The 20,276-nt window shown below is 37.6% G+C and overlaps 1 protein-coding gene across 4 annotated transcripts in view; it reads left to right on the plus strand.

Moving 5' to 3' along the window:
- Nucleotides 1-225: 225 nt before the first annotated feature.
- LOC117405230 (dedicator of cytokinesis protein 9-like) overlaps nucleotides 226-20,276 on the plus strand; it is a 114,568-nt gene continuing 94,517 nt past the window's right edge. For 2 of the 4 annotated variants that reach the window (XM_059030010.1, XM_059030012.1), the window contains exon 1: nucleotides 228-796. In XM_059030010.1, coding sequence (XP_058885993.1) covers nucleotides 680-796 — 117 coding nt within the window. In that variant the 5' untranslated portion in view covers nucleotides 228-679. Of the gene's footprint in view, nucleotides 797-20,276 lie in introns of all 4 variants that reach the window. The other 2 variants (XM_059030004.1, XM_034008130.3) reach the window with 2 other exon arrangements.

A 20,276-nucleotide genomic window follows, 5' to 3' on the forward strand; every position in this document is an offset into this window, starting at 1 on the left:
TTAGCTAATGTAACAAAACTGGTAACCAAACCTTAGTCCACACTTGACTTCTTGAATTATTAACATTGTGTGAATTGCATAATCACTGTACGTAATACTGAAGCTGCCATGCAAAAATACTCCAAACTGGACCCTGGGAAAACAAATGTGTCGCCTGGATTGAATCAGAATGATGCAACTTAAACCTTGCTTATCTTCTGATAGGGAACTCATCTGGTACAGTGCTTGCAGCTACAGTGTATAAACGAGCCCATAGTTTTGGGGAGCGTGCTAGAATACTGACGAAAAAAGGGAGTTGGTCTCATTGCAGGAGGGAGGAGTGCAATAGCTCAGGCTCCTCAGTAAACAGAACGCCAGTCAGACATGAGATAATGCAGGAGGTAGGAATAGAGCAGCATGGAGACTAGGGACAGAAGATATCTAAGATGACAGCGTTGGGGGATTGTTTATTGTTAAAACACAAACACAGCAGGCATGAGCAGATGATAAACGAAGCATATTCACTATTCAGAATAATAATATAACAAATATCCCAGATTGCAACCACGGTCCCGGTTTTCACTCGTGGTGTACTCTGATAGTAAAGAAGAATACAGCGAATGTTTTTTTCACCTGGGACTCTGCTTCTTATTAGAACGTTACTTTTTATTAAATAAGTTGCTGAAGGCTGCGTTCGGCGATGTCTTTCACAGTCGTACCGGAGACAAGGAAGTTCACAAGGGGTCTCGGCAAACCGGGAACCGCGGCCGAGCTCCGGCAGAGCGTCTCTGAGGTTGTCAGGACGTCCGTGCTCATAGTAAGTAAAGTACTCACATTTCAATACCAAACGCACGTTTTATTTTGTGGAGTGGAACGCTCCCTCCTCGGCCTTTGATCGGGGGAAAATGTGGAAGAGCCGCAGCTACCTGTTGTCCGCAGTTACAATGTGGCCTACAGGCATTGCGTTTAAATGTAGGATCTTCTTAAAAACCAATAAAACCTACTGTGTTACTGAAACAGTTTTTAGTGTGGCTTACCTGTACCGATTGGTTGTATTATTGTGTCGTTGTGTTTTGTTATTTAAAGTATGCATGTTTCATACTTGCACATCATGTAACTTGGGTTCACAGACAGATATTACATGAGAAAAAAGTTAAAATACATACCAGTTCCCTAGAAAGCCACACAAATAGAACCGTATATATTTGTAAAGAACGTAACAGTACAGATATGACCTATTTCTCAACATGCGACTGAGTAATTTTAGGGCAGATCAATTTCTGCTGTTCCATGTACAGTCTTTGTATTTCATTAATTTCTATTGGAAGTTTTTTTTTTTTTTTTGGTATTAGTATTACTATTAGCATTATTCTTTAGTCAGTCGTCACAGTTCTGTACAATGCAGGATGATAATCCTGTTTGTTAAACAATTAAATGTTATACATTTCCATTTCATATGTGCCCAATATTTTCAAACATCTGAAGTACACATTCTGAAAGTAATTTATATATATATATATATATATATATATATATATATATATATATATATATATATAATCAAGCATTAATAGAAACAATATTTTCTCATTTCCTTCGGTCATTATCTGCAGTGTAAACTAGTGTGGTGGAAACACATTTCATCGCTTTCTACAATTATGGATTTTTATCACTACGAATTAAGCTTGTGCATTTGACTGGTGAACAAAGTAACACCAACTACAAAGCCACATTTATTTGATCAGAAACATGCAGCACAAATATGTTAGTTTAATGTATAAATATTGTTTAGCCTGCGCGTTTGTTGCTACTGTCAGTCTTTATTTTGCCTTTGATTTGCATTTTTATTTTAGCACTTGCATTTCAATGACAGTGATGTTTCTGTGTTTTTATTAGTACCTACAGTAGGTGCATTCTTGGCAAGTCTTGAAAGTAACGCTATGGTTTCATTGCACATCCTGCCCGTGAAAGGGGCTCATTCCACTGTTGAAGATGAGTTTCACGTGGTAGGCTGGGGGCGGTGCTGCAGAGAGTGTGTTTGGGTGGATGTTACTTTACCCAAGCCCACACTTCCTTCAGCCTGCTCCTCCAGAGCGACTGATTCTGTTTCCATGGTTATATTGGGTTACATGCTTCCTGGCTGTGTAAAAGACACAATTTACAGTCGAACAAGCATCAATATGAGAATGTTAAGCCTTTTATTAATTTATAGTTGTATTTTTTAAACACATTCTTAGAATGCATTTGTCATATCTTTTATTGTAATTTGTATAAATTGATGTATTTTTCTTCAACTGTTTCACTTTTCCCATATAATGTACAATTTGAGGAGGCTGTGTGGTCCAGTGGTTAAAGAAAAGGGCTTGTAACCAGGAGGTTCCCGGTTCAAATCCCACCTCAGCCACTGACTCATTGTGTGACCCTGAGCAAGTCACTTAACCTCCTTGTGCTCCGTCTTTCGGGTGAGATGTAATTGTAAGTGACTCTGCAGCTGATGCATAGTTCACACACCCTAGTCTCTGTAAGTCGCCTTGGATAAAGGCGTCTGCTAAATAAACAAATAATAATAATTTATAATAAATAATAATAATAAAAAAAAACATTAAATAACACTGTCAATACAATAGGGAGAATGGACCCCATAGGCACCTAGAACAGGACTGCTTTCATGTCTGCAGGGTATTTCAATTGTGTGCCTCTTGAAACATAATTGTACATTATAGAAGCATCTGCCAATGGAGCACCTACATCATTCCTCTTAAAGTATGTCAGCTCTGCTGTCTTGGAAATTTAAACTGAAACTGACATACTTTAGAGCTTTTATATATTACAGCATATGCAGTATTTCAGGGATTCAGATTCATAAGAATATTAGAACATAAGAAAGTTTACAAACGAGAGGAGGCCATTCAGTCCATCTTGCTTGTTTGGTTGTTCGTAGCTTATCGATCCCAGAATCTCATCAAGCAGCTTCTTGAAGGATCCCAGGGTGTCGGCTTCAACAACATTAGTGGGGATTTGTTTCAAATCTTTTGAAGTGTATGGATCAATGCACACTTTTTTTTTTTTTTGTTAGTGGCTACTGTATAGAAAATATCCATAAACTATTATTATGTACGGTATTGTCATGTACATGTACCTCTTTACGGCTTCATCAGAAATCAATGTTGGTCAGAATGAAATGTTCCCAGAAGGTTGTGCCAGCAAAATGTTTATAATATGCATTGCATATGAGAAACCCTGGCTGAATATTCTAGGGCCTCTAAAAGTAAGAGCGTGTGTGACGATGAACAGACTCCTCCATAAAGATGCTACTGAAGTACAGTGCAGTGTTGTTTCTCTATAGTGTTGCGACTGTAAATATGTTCTGTATATTTCTACATGTAGCTGCTGCCAACCTCAGATTCTCATTGTTCTGCTCAGTTGTAAACTGTTGTACACACAGTGAAGTAACTGGCAATAGGTCGAACCTGAACTGGGATTCAAACCCAGTCTCTTCTGGATTTTTAAAAACTCTTCTTTGTGATGAGGGGGGACAAAGGAAGATATTGTGGTCTTGAAGGGTTAACACCACCCCTGGATTTCTTATAACAGCATAACCTACAAAGCAGTCGTAGCAAAAAGTAATTGTGGAGCAGTGTGGAGTAGAGGTTAGGGCTCTGTACTTGACCGGAGTGTCGTGGGTTTAATCCCAGGTGGGGGACACTGCTGCTGTACCCTTGAGCAAGGTACTTTACCTAGATTGCTCCAGTAAAAACCCAACTGTATAAATGGGTAATTGTATATAAATATTATTTGTAAAAAAATAATGTGATATCTTGTAACAATTGTAAGTTGCCCTGGATAAGGGCGTCTGCTAAGAAATAAATAATAATAATTCTATAGTGACATACGTTATTTAGCAGACACCTTTATCCAAGGCGACTTACAGAGACTATGGTGTGTGAACTATGCATCAGCTGCAGAGTCACTTACAACTACATCTCACCCAAAAGACTGAGCACAAGGAGGTTAAGTGACTTGCTCAGGGTCAAACAATGAGAGTGGCTGAGGTGGGATTTGAACCGGGAACCTCCTGGTTACAAGCCCTTTTCTTTAACCACTGGACCACACAGCCTAAAGAGGAGTTCCCTGACTGGGAATCGAACCCGGGCCGCGGCAGTGAGCGTGCTGAATCCTAACCACATTGCAGTAAACATTTGCTGATTAACATCATTGAATTTATAGTGTCTGCAATGACTAGGGCTAAGGGCTAGGCTTGGCTTCGTGCACTATACTTGCACACTGGCTTCATTGTTTGCTCATTTAAGTGCTGACTGCTGTATGTATAGCTGGGATTTGGGATCTAAGTGCTGACTGATGTATGTACAGACTTGCTCAAATTTGTTGGTACCCTTACAGCTCATTGAAATAATGCCTCATTCCTCCTGAAAAGTGATGAAATTAAAAGCTATTTTATCATGTATACTTCCATGCCTTTGGTATGTCATAGAATAAAGCAAAGAAGCTGTGAAAAGAGATGAATTATTGCTTATTCTACAAAGATATTCTAAAATGGCCTGGACACATTTGTTGGTACCCCTTAGAAAAGATAATAAATAATTGGATTATAGTGATATTTCCAACTAATTAGTTTCTTTAATTAGTATCACACATGTCTCCAATCTTGTAATCAGTCATTCAGCCTATTTAAATGGAGAAAAGTAGTCACTGTGCTGTTTGGTATCATTGTGTGCACCACACTGAACATGGACCAGAGAAAGCAAAGGAGAGAGTTGTCTGAGGAGATCAGAAAGAAAATAATAGACAAGCATGGTAAAGGTAAAGGCTACAAGACCATCTCCAAGCAGCTTGATGTTCCTGTGACAACAGTTGCAAATATTATTAAGAAGTTTAAGGTCCATGGAACTGTAGCCAACCTCCCTGGGCGCGGCCGCAAGAGGAAAATCGACCCCAGATTGAACAGAAGGATAGTGCGAATGGTAGAAAAAGAACCAAGGATAACTGCCAAAGAGGTACAAGCTGAACTCCAAGGTGAAGGTACATCAGTTTCTAATCGCACCATCCGTCGCTTTTTGAGCGAAAGTGGGCTCCATGGAAGAAGACCCAGGAGGACTCCACTTTTGAAAGAAAAACATAAAAAAGCCAGACTGGAATTTGCTAAAATGCATATTGACAAGCCACAATCCTTCTGGGAGAATGTCCTTTGGACAGATGAGTCAAAACTGGAGCTTTTTGGCAAGTCACATCAGCTCTATGTTCACGGACAAAAAAATGAAGCTTTCAAAGAAAAGAACACCATACCTACAGTGAAACATGGAGGAGGCTCGGTTATGTTTTGGGGCTGCTTTGCTGCGCCTGGCACAGGGTGCCTTGAATCTGTGCAGGGCACAATGAAATCTCAAGATTATCAAGGCATTCTGGAGCAAAACGTACTGCCCAGTGTCAGAAAGCTTTGTCTCAGTTGCAGGTCATGGGTCCTCCAACAGGATAATGACCCAAAACACACAGCTAAAAGCACCCAAGAATGGATAAGAACAAAACATTGGACTATTCTGAAGTGGCCTTCTACGAGTCCTGATCTGAATCCTATCGAACATCTATGGAAAGAGCTGAAACTTGCAGTCTGGAGAAGGCACCCATCAAACCTGAGACAGCTGGAGCAGTTTGCTCAGGAAGAGTGGGCTAAACTACCTGTTAACAGGTGCAGAAGTCTCATTGAGAGCTACAGAAAACGTTTGATTGCAGTGATTGCCTCTAAAGGTTGTGCAACAAAATGTTAGGTTAGCAGTCCCATCATTTTTGTCAATGCCATTTTCATTTGTTTTATTATTTACAATATTATGTTGAGTAAAAAATCAAAAGCAAAGTCTGATTTCTATTAAATGTGGAATAAACAATGGTGGATGCCAATTACTTTTGTCAGTTTCAAGTTATTTCAGAGAAAATTGTGCATTCTTCATTTTTTGTGGAGGGGTACCAACAAATTTGAGCACGTCTGTATAGGTTGGGATTTGGGATCATGGCTTCTTGGAAATTTATATTTTGTAATATCATATCAGAAATGCTGTTTATTTTTGTTAAGAGTGTTCTCTTTTTCTGTCTTTGCTGTTAAGAAGCATTTGTTTTTACTTTCCTGAAGAAGTTGCTAGGTTACAGTAACACATACCAGTCAGGCTCTGGCAGGGAAATGGAATCCTGAGCCACGACCACAGACACAAATACCCCACCTTTTTATTATTTATTCACACCAGCGTGTACTGACTGGGAGTTTCATTATTGCTTGACAACTGCATTACATGACAGGTTTGGAAGAATCCCATTCTTGTCTGGGACAAGCTAAACCATTCACTGAAATTCGATTTTTTTTGCCAGGGTGATACAGTAAGTGCTCAACTACAGTAATACTTTACAGGAATGGTCAGGCTTACAGCTTCACTGTTATGGCAAAAGTGCATCAAGCACATAAAACATTTGGCTTACGGAAATTCAAAATTCTTAAATTAATTTTAAACGGTTTCAAAAATTGCTGATCAGTACTTAAACCTACAAATGACACATTATTCCAAGAAGAGGAAGAAGTCATACTCGCGATATATATTTCTACTTTACGTGGTTGCTGAACATTTTAATGTTAAGAAAAACCAAACATATCAGCATAAACATGAACTAAATAAACTGTACAGCGGTATCTCAGCGTAGGCTGTGTATTGGCTACCTTAGAAAAATATTTAGTTAGTCATGCAGTTCATGCAGCATAGCTGTGTTCATTTTTGCAATACAGAGAAGTGCTTACACACAATAAATATTTAATCACGTCTACTAATGGCAGATCTTTTTGTTCATTGTTTTAATACAAAGAAGTGAGTGAACTGAACAGGCTATGCAGCGCTACTCCAGTTCTCTGTTTTTACCAGATACTGTGACTGCCTGCTACTGATGTGGGTTCTATGTCATGGTCTTAATAATGGGATTAACATTACCATTGAACAGGGTGTTTATTTATGATTTCCGTTCATTTGTTTAATGGCAGTTTGGTAACTGGTGATGTGGGTCCTTTTGAAAATGTAATATTCTATGAGTGTAGACTGAACGCTGTTTGTAGCAAGTTGCTGATCCTGGCTAGGGACCCACAGAGAACCCTGCATTGACGTTTGCGCTACCGCAGGGTTAAGTTCGAAAATCACAGTTTAGATGACATTCAAATTGGGAAATTTTCAAATTGGTTTGAAAAAGGGGGGAGGATTACCAAAAATAGATTTTTTTTGTGGAACATGTTTTGCATAGTGCATGTAGAGCTCAAGAGTGGATGAAGAGCAGCAGTACAGTGCACTTTGAAACAGCCTGTAATGTAATTATCATTGCTGGTTACATTCCTGAAGTTATTTCACTTGGTCTTCTATTTTTGCATACATGTTAGGTCTTGGCACAAGTTACTTTGCATAGTATACTTTACTACAGTATTGTATAGTATTAGCCTTTTGATTGTTGGTTTTGTGTGTGTATTTTACACATGGATGTTATCATTGCATTGCATGACTGCTCTGCTTTTCATAGTAATCTGTTAATAAATGATGTTTGAGCCTGTTTATTAATACTGTGTGATTTTTTTTTTGCATGTTATCAAAATGGTTTACAGTTAAAATAAATGTTCACCGTTATTTTATAATAAAAGTTAAAATTCTAATGTCAACTTAAAGGGTACATAAGGACCTTTTTATTTTATTGTGTTACATGATCCCATGTGTTGCTACAACTGTTTATGTAAGGTGTGTGTATTGCTAATTTATTTATTTTTTTACATTTAGTTCTGAGAGGTCCATGCAGGTATATGTGAAGCCATCTTGAGGCAGGAAATGCAATTTAAAAGTGGTCAAAATGTAAAATAAATGAATAAATAAATAAAACAATACACACACCTTATGTAAACATTAACATCAACACAATAAAATAAAAAGGTCCTTATGTACCGTTTAAGCAGTTTGCACTTGCAGCTGACTCGGTAAAATCTTTATTATTCACATCTCTGTTTTTTAAGTGCTGTGGTTAAAATAAAATAGACACTTGCAAATTGTGAAGCTGAGTTTAAATGTAAAGTACTTGACAGTACTTTTTAGATGAACAGACTGTGACAGATATATTTGCCAGCGTTGTTTTTGAGAGTCGCTTTAGTACAAGAGGAACAGATGCGAACTGAAGATGCCAATTAAATACCACTGGATTTTCTCTCTCTTTCTCTGGATTCTAATTACTGTATGCCTCTCAGAGATGGTCAAAGATCTGCTTTAAGCTAACAGCTAGCCAGGCTATAAATAGTCAATCTTTCCCTTGCCTTTAAAAATGTATTGCTGCATGAACCAATGAAATTTGTCGACTATTCTGTTAATTAGTCCTTCAGTAATTCAAATGATTTAGAAATTGGACCCTACATGGCATCTGCATTTTGGTTACTATCTGCCTGTTGTGCAAGATCTTATAAATTGTAACCCCTCCCTTTATATGAAAACAAATAAAACCCTTGGTGGACTTTTTACACTACTCTCTTGTAGTTTTAAGGATTTCTTTTTAGGTTTAGATTGAGAAAATTAATAACTGACCTTCTTACAAAAGTGTCCTTCCACACCATAACTTAATAACCAATAAGAGGTGAGAACTAATATCTTGGTATTTTTCCTAAAACACTTCCAGATAAATTCATATGCAATATTAAAAGAATATGAGGTGGCGACCATTGGTCCATTTCTGGTGGCATGACCCATAATATTCACAATGTGATGCATACATATACCATACAATATACAACAAGATAGTTAAGCAATAGTAGGTGCTGTCGGCTACAACAATCTGTTTGTTTGGTTATCGGACAAACTTGTTTGGCCAATGAGAGTGCACTTCCAAATGTTCACTTCTGTTCCAAGCCACTGGCAACCTGCGTATATAATCTCATTAAATAATATACTGTGCAATTGATGACTAGGCATCAAATACAGAATGTAATTTAATACATTTGTCCAGCTGTCATGAGACAAAAGGTTGAGCAGTTTCTCTGAACCCAAAGATTACATTGATCAACTATCCAATATGGTGTATGCTGCATTTCATTCATCATAGTTGTCATTTTGGTTCTTAACAGCCGTCTGGTTGTACGCGATGCCTTTATTCTCCTTGAAGTATTGTACAGAGATACTGTAATAATCGAAATATCAGACATTAGCTTGAATTGCTTTGGGATACCTGCGCTGGTATGAATGTGAGCAAATGCAGTACCAGGTTAAGTCCCACTGTGAAGTTTTAGTTATGTGGAAATAGTGTAACAAGCTCCAACATGATACAGCTGAGACAGCAGTCCAGACATGGAAGTCATGAATAGTTTGTTGTTGCGGGTGGTAGGTATTCCGATATCTCCAGTTAACTAAATGTTACTTCTGAACCCGTTTTCATTTGTCTAAAAGGAAATGGCTGACACATTTCCCATCCCAGTGGTGCTGTGTGTCTATAGATGTACACAAATCATTTGGAAGCATAGGTAGCAAACGCTTGTGTGTTATGTGTGATTCATGTTTTGCATGATGATTTAGGCTGTAGACCTGGGTATTGCAAGTTTTTGCTGACTCAGACTGCATGAATAGACTTGAAAAAGTAGCTAATTAAAGTGAATGGGAACCTCTTTTCTGGCACCAGGATAATTCTACCTAGTTAAATACTATACACAGATTTTGGGATTGTGCAGTGGTCATTAATCTTTGATAACTTATACGGATTCAAACTAAGTTTATTCACAAAATGAAGTTCGCCAAGACTGAGTAGCAGTGGTGAGTGTGATATGGGAAAGCTACTGTAGCATAGAACCTGCATGGAACCAGGTTTCTCTGTTATAGCCCATCACCTTATTACAGTGTTTATATTCATGTAAAAAGCTTCACTTCTATTGAAATTGTGTTTAAGGAACACACTTTCCTCACTGTGACAGGTGTGTGGCTGGTAACTGGAATTTTCCTTTTCTTGTATTCATTATCTTGTTTCTGCTGCTGTTTTGCCGGCTGAGCTGCACAAGAAGATGTGTCCCTGCAGAAGATATTCAGCTATTGTCTGAATATTGGAAATTCCAGTTCTAATAGCCAATCAGTGTTCTAAAATTGTATTTTTACGTGTTTCAGCAGATCTTGGTGCGCCAGTGAAAGAACTCTTGTGAATAATTGCCTGATTTTAACTTTCTGTAGAGAAATCTCTTTGCTGTGCAGTTAGAGAGAGACAGTGCTTACGTACAGTACAGTAGCTTTACAGTCCGGAGTAAACCCTGGGTGACCTCTTAAGCGTCTTGCTCTGCTGGGATTTCTTTTTTCTTTTCTTTTTTCCAGTTACAGCGCAGTAATGGTGATAAATGTCGCTAACAGTAAGAATTAAGAAGAGTATTGTTTGTTATAATTTGCAGATGGCTTCCTGCTTCTCTGTAGTAGAACATCCCTTTGGGAACTAGACACTGCACAGCAGTAATTGTTCAGAACACAGATGAAATAAAGAACCCTGAGTTATTGGTGCCAAGCAGTGTGAACAATAGTCACTTAGCATACAGTACGGTAGCTCTGCTCATACACATTCTGGCTTTTCCGGCAAGGCAGTGGATTCTCACTGCCCCGATGGTCCGTTTTAGTTTACAGTCAACATTCAAGAAAGCACCTGGAGCTTGTTTCCCAATCAAAAAAAAACAATGATCCTTTGCTGGTAACCTTGCTGGTAAGACTAATGTATTCCAGCTTACAGGCCTGCCTCCGATTGTCCCCACACCAGCCATTGATTCTAATGCTGTTTTTCCACTAAGACTAGTTACTGTTACTGTTACTAGTTTTGCATACTTTCCTTTGCATACTGCTCAGGCTCAGAAAAGTGAATTGTCAGCTCATTGTAGCAGGAACAAGTTGATTTCAAAAACAAACATTTCTGCCTCGTTCATTCACAATTTCAAGATCTTGCATCCATTATTTAGCATCAGTAAGAAGCACGTGTGAGCTTTTCATTTTACCACTGTTTGCTTATGAGCCATCTCAAGCTTCCTACTATTTAGCTGTTGTACATTGAAAGTTGAATGGAACATAGAAATAAGAGCCTGCAGCACCCAAAGCAATGCACATGCCCTGTTTGTGCACAGGATTGTGTGAATCAGTACAGTACAGATATACAACACATACCAGACAACTTTATTTATTAGACTCCTTAAAGGGGAGTCTTGCTATAAAAATATTTACATAAGAGATACCTACTGAGATGAGTCTCATTTACAGAAATCATATTTATATTAAAAGCAGCAACGTGGCCAAATTTAAACTGTCCTAAACAATCTGACAATAAAAACCGACTTTACCAAATTCGATTTGTTTTTATTCTAAATGCGGTTTACTATAAAGGGGCAGAAATAGGAACACATAAATGCTTTTGCTGTCTAGATCTCTCTCCTTGCATAAGGATAATAGGAAAATGACTGTCACGGAACTAGTTGGGACCACACCTTTACTGCTTTTCCGTTTCTTTGTGTTTTCAGCAGTAATGCAGATGCCAACTGTACCCTTGGCAATAACATTTTCTATTTGCAGCTGAACATAAGCTCATCTATGAGTTGTTGTTCGTAACCTCACTTTGGTTTAAAATCACTTTCTGTTTACTGTGTGGAAACAAAATGAACATGTAAGCAGTCTCCAGTTCTCGCATGGCAGTCTAGATAGCATGGACTTCCTGTGCTTGTAAAAGCAATGTAATTGCTTACTGTCCCAGAAAAGTCACTAATGGGGTCTGATATTCCTGATGGAAGTGTAATGTATTAGAACAGAGAAAGGGGCTACCAAAACAAAATAATGAAAGTCTTGGAAAGGGACAAAACATATTGCATGTTTTCCTGTTGGTGAGCACTAGGTAATGTTTTTTGAACACACTTGTGGTTGCATGTTGGCACTTTGTGCCACCTTTAGAAGTGAGTGGCACAAAGTGGGAAACATTTTTATGGGAATTTCTGAAGTAATTTGAACTCTGGTAATCAATCAATCAATCTTGATTTTATATAGTGCCTTTCATAGTGGAGCACCATCACAAAGCGCATTACAAGATGCAGTAACAAGAAAATCCATAATACTTTAAATACAGAGAAATGCATAATACATGCTGCACAGTAAAAAAACAAAGCATAATACATTAAATACAGTGAATAGTGCATAATATTGCAAGTGCACAGTTTAATACCATTGCACAAAGGTATTAAATGGTAATACTTTTTTCCCAATTGTTTGAGCAATTGGTTCAAACTGCAGTGGTATACCACAGGGCTGAAAATATTCACTGAAAAACAATGAATGAGCTGAAAAAAAGTGTGAGAACAGATCTTTGAGAAGTGTTTAAATTGGCAAGACAAAAAAGTGCATCATGTGAATCAAATCAACCTGTTTAAAAAAAGCCATAATTGTCATATTGTTGGTAAAAACACACACTGTGCATTGTATTGCACAGCATGTAGAAATGCAAACATTTTGAGTCAGCTGTGCTGTGTAACTTTGCCCTCTTTTTAAATGAGTTTGTATCCTGTGTTTCAATATTTGCTGCATCAGGAGCTACAGCACATTCCCTGCTATGCTTTCTCCCCAGTTGTGCTAAGTTGTTTTAGAGGAGATCTTGTCACATTGAACACACCAAAATGAGCTTTTCCACTGTGTTGGTAAGTTTTAGTGTTTGAAACTTCAGTTGGTTAAGTTCTCTCAGTAAACTCAATTAGTTTTCATCCCATAAACTAACGGGAGAGTGTGTGTTTGTTTTCTCACCGCTGTTTTAGTGAAGAGAACACATGTTTCTGAAACACTGATATGCAGCTGAAAGCCTTGTATTCACCGACCCTGTATAGGCATCTTTTCAAAATAAATTGCTGTGAAATAACACTTTAGTTATGCATGCTCTCTCGGCTCCTAATGCAGGCTAAAAAGACCAGCACAGTGTCTTACAGTTGTTCTGGAGAAAGTATAGTGCATTTTGCGTGAAAGCGTTTTGCAGTATTTCTGGTTTTGTTCATCCATTTAACCTTCCCCAAAGGCCATGAAGAGAGAAGGCAGCACCTTTCCATTAATGACCAGATTAAATCTGAGCTGGTCCTTGTTAGCTGAAATGTATTTGCTTACAATTGTAAGTCGCCCTGGATAAGGGCGTCTGCTAATAAATAAATAATAATAATAATAATATTTTATTCATTTACCTAAACCAAACCCCTGGTTTAAATGCATCTCAAATTGGAACGAAGCTTAAGTTCGACAGAGAATTACAATGTTTGTGAGATAAAGTATTTAGACATGGCTGATGGAGTCATAATAAGCTGGAATAGTTACTTATTTGTAAAACATGACAAATTGAACTAAACTCAAAACTCACCCCTCTTGCCTGCATTGCTGTGGTTTTTACACTTTTGCTAGAAATGTTATCAGTGCGAGCTAGTACATGTTGTGTTTTCTTTTTTATGCAGCAGTCTTTCATGAGACATGCTTTTGACTTCTGATATGAGATGTCACAAAGATACATTCTTTCTGGCTGTGGTTTCACCAGACTGCAGTATTGTGTGCACATAGTTTTAAATATTTTAGGTTAATATATTGTTAATGCTAAACAAGAACAAAATACTGCTGTCCTATCATTGTTTTATATATTTAAAAAAAAGTTAAAATCCTCTACATAGCTCTTTTTAAACAACTGCACATCCCCTATCCACTATCCCAGTATAGAAACAGAGGAGAGAACAGAAAAGAATGCCCTGAGATCACTGTAGCTCGTGGGTATCAGTATCTGGATTAAATGCCATTCAGTAACCTGTAACCAGCCTCTTTCTCAGCTTCATGTGTGGCTTCATGTGAGATCCCGTTGGAGAGAGGCTTTTGCTTGTTCTGTGATAATTGGTTGATTGTAAAATTACTATTACTGGATTTTCCCATGTAATTTCCCAGGAATTCCTAAATTTCATTTTGAAGGCAAAAGCTATTTTTGTTGGGTCCCGTATGTCAAGCTTACATTTTCTGTTGAAGCACTGACATCCAGTAAATACGATGCAGTGTGAAAAACAATCCAAGGGCATGGCGAATGCAGCTCAGAATCACTTGCTGTATTATAGGTCATGGGGACCTGCTGTATTACACTATCACTATCACTATCAATCTGAGCTGTTCAATTCTATCTTATGGTCCTTGCTTAATAATACTGACCTACTTACTGCATTCCTATTTACCTGCTGACATTTGCCCAGTAAATTGCTAACATGGCTTTTTCAGTTGGTCTATGTTTGTGAAAAAAATATAACTCGGATGCTCCTAGTGTGTACTTCAATGCTAGTGTTAAATCTGGACACTATTCACATGCATGCAATGCTTGTCGGATTTCTCTTTTACTGATTCCCTCTGGGAATCTCCCTCTTATTAAATATTAACTGTATGTTAAGTACTGTATGTTACTTAGTTGCCTAAATAAGCCTTGTACATTTTATATTTAGTTTCTATTGTAACTTTCAGTTTATTTAAAATATACAAAGGTGATGTATGTTCCACAGGTACAATTGCATGCACATGAGGTGCAGCCAGTATACTGTGCAATCATCCACTGTTAGAATCACAACCAACCTGTATGGTTTGTTCTAGAATGGCACTGAGGTTTGGTTCCTGGTGTGTATTTATCTCTGCTGAAATAGTCCTACAGTATTAAGTGCGTGGATATTCCCAGATGAAGGTGTGTGATGAATAGCGGCTTGTCTCTGTTCTTGTCTGTCAGTACTATGAGACAGGGTACCTTAATTTAGCCTTCGCAGAGATTTTTTTTTTTCCTTTCTGAGTCTGTGATTCAGCACATTAATCCACAGAAGGTGATAAGGTTGCTCATTTTAATGGAAACTTCCATTAAGTTGGTACCCGCCCCTTATTTTACCAAGAAAGTTGACTACCCTTATCTTTCTTGCTCTTCTTGTTTGATAATGGTATAAACCAGTGAACATATTTTTTAAATATTTTTTTTGTTTCATATTTCCTCTTAAGTATGGGGGTTTTAGAGTTTAAATGGTAATCAAGTTTGAATTATTTATAATTTATAGCTTTAGGTTATGCTGACCTACTTTTGAATCACTTAGAATTTGTCCAGACTTTTGAACTTTTGAAAAAAATACCATCTGCTAGCCTTAAATACAGTAGTGCAGTGTAAGGCTAATATTTTTTCATATTGTATAGGTCTTTTCCATATATAATACATGTGATTCATTCAGATCCCAGAATGAGAGATCTAGTTTTAAAAGGCTGTTTAGTTAGATGAATGCAATTTTTTTCATTATCTTTGTAAATTATCTCCCTCTCTGTAGGGTATTAATGCTGAAACAAATATTAATGAAAGTGATGCTCCAGCGGGCGCCAAACTAAATTGAAATGAAGTACCCGTTAGAGCCGTACTTCATTATATTCCATGAACCAATTTCATACTGGAGAACTGAATCACGCAGCACTTATTCCAAAGCAGTGTCCCACAATGCATCGTAATAAGTAATGACAAAACCAGGAAGTGAGCGAGTGTGAATATATGTGCTTGTTATCGATATTGTGCAATTATACCAATGAAGATATTTACCCACTCTGTCACATAGCATTCCATGTTCTAGCTAGCTAGTTAGATATAGATTCAAGTGATACCAGACGCCAAATCGTTATTTGGAAGATTCTTTGAGAGAAAAAAAAGATGATGATGGCTATTCTCAGCATGATGGTGGCGAAAAGAAATGTCTTCATGAAATGCTTAACTACAAGTGTAAGACTCAGAACTGGTTGCTGCTCTGTGGCGCTGCCATGATTGATTCTGGAGGTAACAGGTGATCAGTGTAGCAATGTGGGACACGATCCTCATTAGCATGTCATTTGCGTACATTAGCATTAAGTACAGTTAAGTACAGTTCGCTGCTGGAGCGGCATATGAAACCAAGGCGTGCTAGCATCGAAAGAGCGTCAAGGCGTACTTAATTGTTTCAGACGCCGCTCCACTCATGTACTTAATAGGGACATAGTTCATATTTTGTGCCTGAATTCAGTGCAGTATGCTGGGGGAGCATCTGTTTGAAACGGGAGTTAGTGATCTTAGCATTTTTATATTGCTTAATCTACTGAACCTGTCGTTCTTGAGAAAAAGGGAGTTCTATTTTGTTTGGCCTAACCACAGTTATAGCCTTTCTGAATGAAACACTGAAGAGGATATTTTACAGACCATTAAAAAACAAAAAACCTGAAGGTTGTGTATTAAACCAAGTCTGACAATTGTCGACCCCAGAGTGTTTGTCTCGTTGGTTGGCTAAACGAAACTCCCAGCTGTGTTAGCAACCTTTTTTCCCCACTTTAGTCCTCCTTGTCGCTTTTCATATTTGATTATTACAGTGTAGTGAGTGGACCACACAAGAAACATGTCTGAAGTTTGCTTGGGTTTTTTTTTCTTTTCTTTTTTTTTTTATCAGCTGCAGTAAAAGTACATCTGATGAATAGTAAACAGGTACCGGTTGTGCTGTGTTGTCAGATTTGTTTATCGTCACTTTTCATAATGAAAAAAACATTTTAAGTCCTGTTTGTGATCAATGTATTCAATTTGTTACACAGAGGCTGGCACACCTTATTTGATGTAGAAAATAGTGAAGTGTTGAGTTGATATGCCAGGGTATTCTGATATATCAATAGCACCATATAACAGTCTCGGTAGACTGTGCTATTCTAAATGAATAAAGAAGGAAATAACTGAAATGTAAACAACACTATAAAAGTATTTCTATGAAAGATTCCTAACTAAGGTTTGAAATTATGTTTTATTAACTTTTATTTAACATAAGCAATGTTTTCCCAACACTCTCCCTATTTTATTTATTTATTTTTTTAAACAACAGTAACTTATTGACCAAGCTGTCCTGGCCCTGGCTGGTGCAGTGGAAATGCCCTTTGAACCAAGAGCTAAAGTATTGATTTAAATGTGTTGAATTGATTTTCTTGCCCCAATGAACTCAAGGGGAAAACTAAGGGTACATTTGACTTTTTTATTTTATTCATCTGGTCACAATTTTACAAAGCACTTCTAAGCTTAGCAAGCAGCTCCTGTAGTTAGAAAGAAATGTCTTGGCTGTATTTTTTCAATTTTAAAAACTACTGAAACATTGTAGAAATAAGTGGTTTAAGTGGTTTGTGAAATTAGCTTTGTGGTCTTCCCCTCTGAGACGGGGCTGAAATCTGGCCACCAAGAATCCAGTCTATAAATCTCAATCACACAATTTCAAACTGGAGTAAAAATAGAAGGAAACCATGTACTGAATGTCAGATTGTAATTTTTAGATAACTCTGGCCAATTATACCGGTAACACAATCTGTTAGACTAATAAATATATACTGGTATACATCTTTAAATATTAAAATCTTAAGTAGAATTGATGATGTACTGTACCGTCATTTTAGCGATTAGCACATCACCATTAGACTCCTACTAACCTCCAGCATTATCCTCTCCAGAATCAGTTGATGGAAGGCTGATGTAATACAGCAGGCAATCCTGTTCATACTCATGAATTAGATTAACAATCCATATGCTTGGCTTCTCCTTAAAAAGGATTAAGAAGGAGATGACAGTGTGCAGCAGTTGTGTAGGTAAATGTCTGTGACTAACTCTATTTTAGTGAAAAGTAAGGGGGAACAATTTTGGGGAGTGGTTGGGGGGGGGGGGGGGGGGCTAGTGTTGGGATCAGCTGTGTTTGTTTATACCAGCGCACGTTCCCAGGGTGGCAGAGCTTTGGATGAGAACTGGAATTTAACGTTTCAGATACAGTAATCCTGATTTAAAGCGAGGTTTTTAGAGGGAGAGAGCAAAAATCTAGTGCTCTTTGTTGCTGGCACTTGTCTGTGCGCAGGATGGATTTGTGCTGAGGAGTGAAATGAATCAGGCATCATCAAGGACTGTACGTAGCTGATAAACTGAGTTGGCAAATAGTCAAGTGGTTTGACTGTTCAGCTCCTTTTACTGTAGCCCTGCATATAGGAAACACTGAATGGAAACCACATTTCCTCTTGTATGTAGAAATATTCCAACTAGAACAACCACCAGGTTTGAGTCACAATTAGCCGTTTCCCAGTTGGAATTGGTTTCTTGAAGAATAGAATGCATTGATCATGTTGCTTTGAAATATGACACCCCCCACAGAAGTTGTTTTCTTGTGTTAAACACAGCAATGATTAATCCCTAAAATGTAATGGTGCCAGTCCTAAATAGAGGGAGTTTCATATTGAGTGTACAGTACTTAATGTTGAGCAGGTATTTTTATATTGAACTGGCCATGAGGAGGGAGTTCTTCAGGATAATAAACTTTTCAGAATCTCAATTTTGGACTGCAGTCAGGGAACTCCTTGTGAAGTATAACAAAAAACCTATTGCCGATCCCTTTAATTTAGGCTATTACTTGAAGTTTAGTTAAACTTTGGGATCAGTTCCACCACACAGAAAAAAAAAAACACTAAATAAATGTTCAATAGAAATAAAAAATGGTATTGTCTTAAACATGTCACATAAAACCTTACAGCGAGAGGTTGGCTGTTTTCACCTGCTATACATTCAATGTCTGTGTAGATGATTTGATCTAATATCCAGTTGCAGTTAATGGGGTTAATTTGAATAATTGAGGCATTCAGCCATGTAAGTTACACAATAAAAACTCTGGGAATGAGAGGAGGTTGGGTAAAGCACATTTTACAAAACTAGAATCTAATACGATAGGGCACAATGTCATTGTTTAGAGAATGTTTGTTTGTGGTTTAGATCTTACTGCTTCACTAAGAAGGCTGAAATACGTTTTGAGTAACAGCAAATTATTAACATTTTACTAATGGCAGTTTTGTTTCTTTGGGGGAGAATGTGGACCAGTGTTATTTTCCTTTTAACTAAAGTACTGTTGATGAAGAATTTGGCAGCTGTTCAATACAATAGGATCAGCTACAGTAGGTAGGATTTGCTTGGTGAGATGGCTGTGCTTTTTGAATAGACTGAAATACCTTTTAAAAAGACATACGTTTTGTTGTGATTTCACATTGCATATTAATTCTGCAACATAGCAGGTCCTAGCTGTGGATGTCAGCATCACACAGAGAGCCTTAATTGTTGTTCATACAGACTGGCAGCACACAAATGAAAATGCTCCACCTCCAGTTTTTCAGTACCAGGCAACATGCTTTAAATACTTTCTCAGTCTGAAAAAATGTAATTTGACTCGAAGGCTGTAATCTGCCCAAGAGATCAAGGTGCACAGGGCGGTTCTAGTTAGTTGTCGTGAGAATTGAAGTTTTGTACAATAGCTGCTGTACTAACATTTTTGTTAAGATTTCAGATAGTGCCGGAAGGTTTGGATCTTGCTTTTAACTCAGTTCTGTTTGCAAATGTACTTCAAACAAAACCTTTTGTGAAATTTATTTTTTTCTGGGTGCACTCTACTCAATTATATTTAAGTTATTAAATGAAAACAAGGGGTATGTATGAACTGCTTTAAAGTAATTTCCACACCAAGCATGTCAGTTCACTATACCTGTCTCAAATGTGCAAACATGTACTGTACATATTTGTTTAAAACATAATATCTGATATTACACTCGGTTAAAGAAATCACTGGTTTCAAGACATGCTCTTAGATTGTCATGCACTTCCTGGGTCATTTCCCTTGGAAAGTGAAATTGTCTCCACCCCTCAATCACTTTAAATGGAGCAATTCACAAATAACATTTGTTTGCAATGAAAGTTCTTAAATTCACAGAATTCAACATTCTGAGGAAAAACAATAACACTAAACATTGCTGCTTGACTACTGTAATTTTACCTCAATAAAGTTCTCGAGACAAACCCTGCTGTGATAATGTTCACCTACAGGAATAAGAACTGCATGCATTGGTGTTTTTTTTCTTCTTTCATTTGGCTTTGATGCTGACTGTGTGTAATTTTGGCTGTTCCCCAGACATTTCCAGCTTCAGAACAAGCTCACCACTGGGGGTTATCTGTCTGTAGTGGCCTGATGCCAACTTTCAATTACACAGTACAGCACACCTCCTAAACAAGAATGAGGTGCAAGTGCCTAAGCCTGGGATTAAACCATAGAGGAGGTCTGCCTGCTTGCCTTCTCTGTGTAGCAGTAAAACGTTGTCATGTACAGTAATACCGATGAGCCACGTATTGCTTTTAAATAGGTTACGACAGAAATCTTAAGATGATTTCTTATTCTTTTTTTTTTGTAATCCTTTATTTGGTTTTCT

The sequence above is a fragment of the Acipenser ruthenus genome, chromosome 9 (assembly GCF_902713425.1).
Source record: "Acipenser ruthenus chromosome 9, fAciRut3.2 maternal haplotype, whole genome shotgun sequence".
Taxonomy (NCBI): Eukaryota; Metazoa; Chordata; class Actinopteri; order Acipenseriformes; family Acipenseridae; genus Acipenser; species Acipenser ruthenus.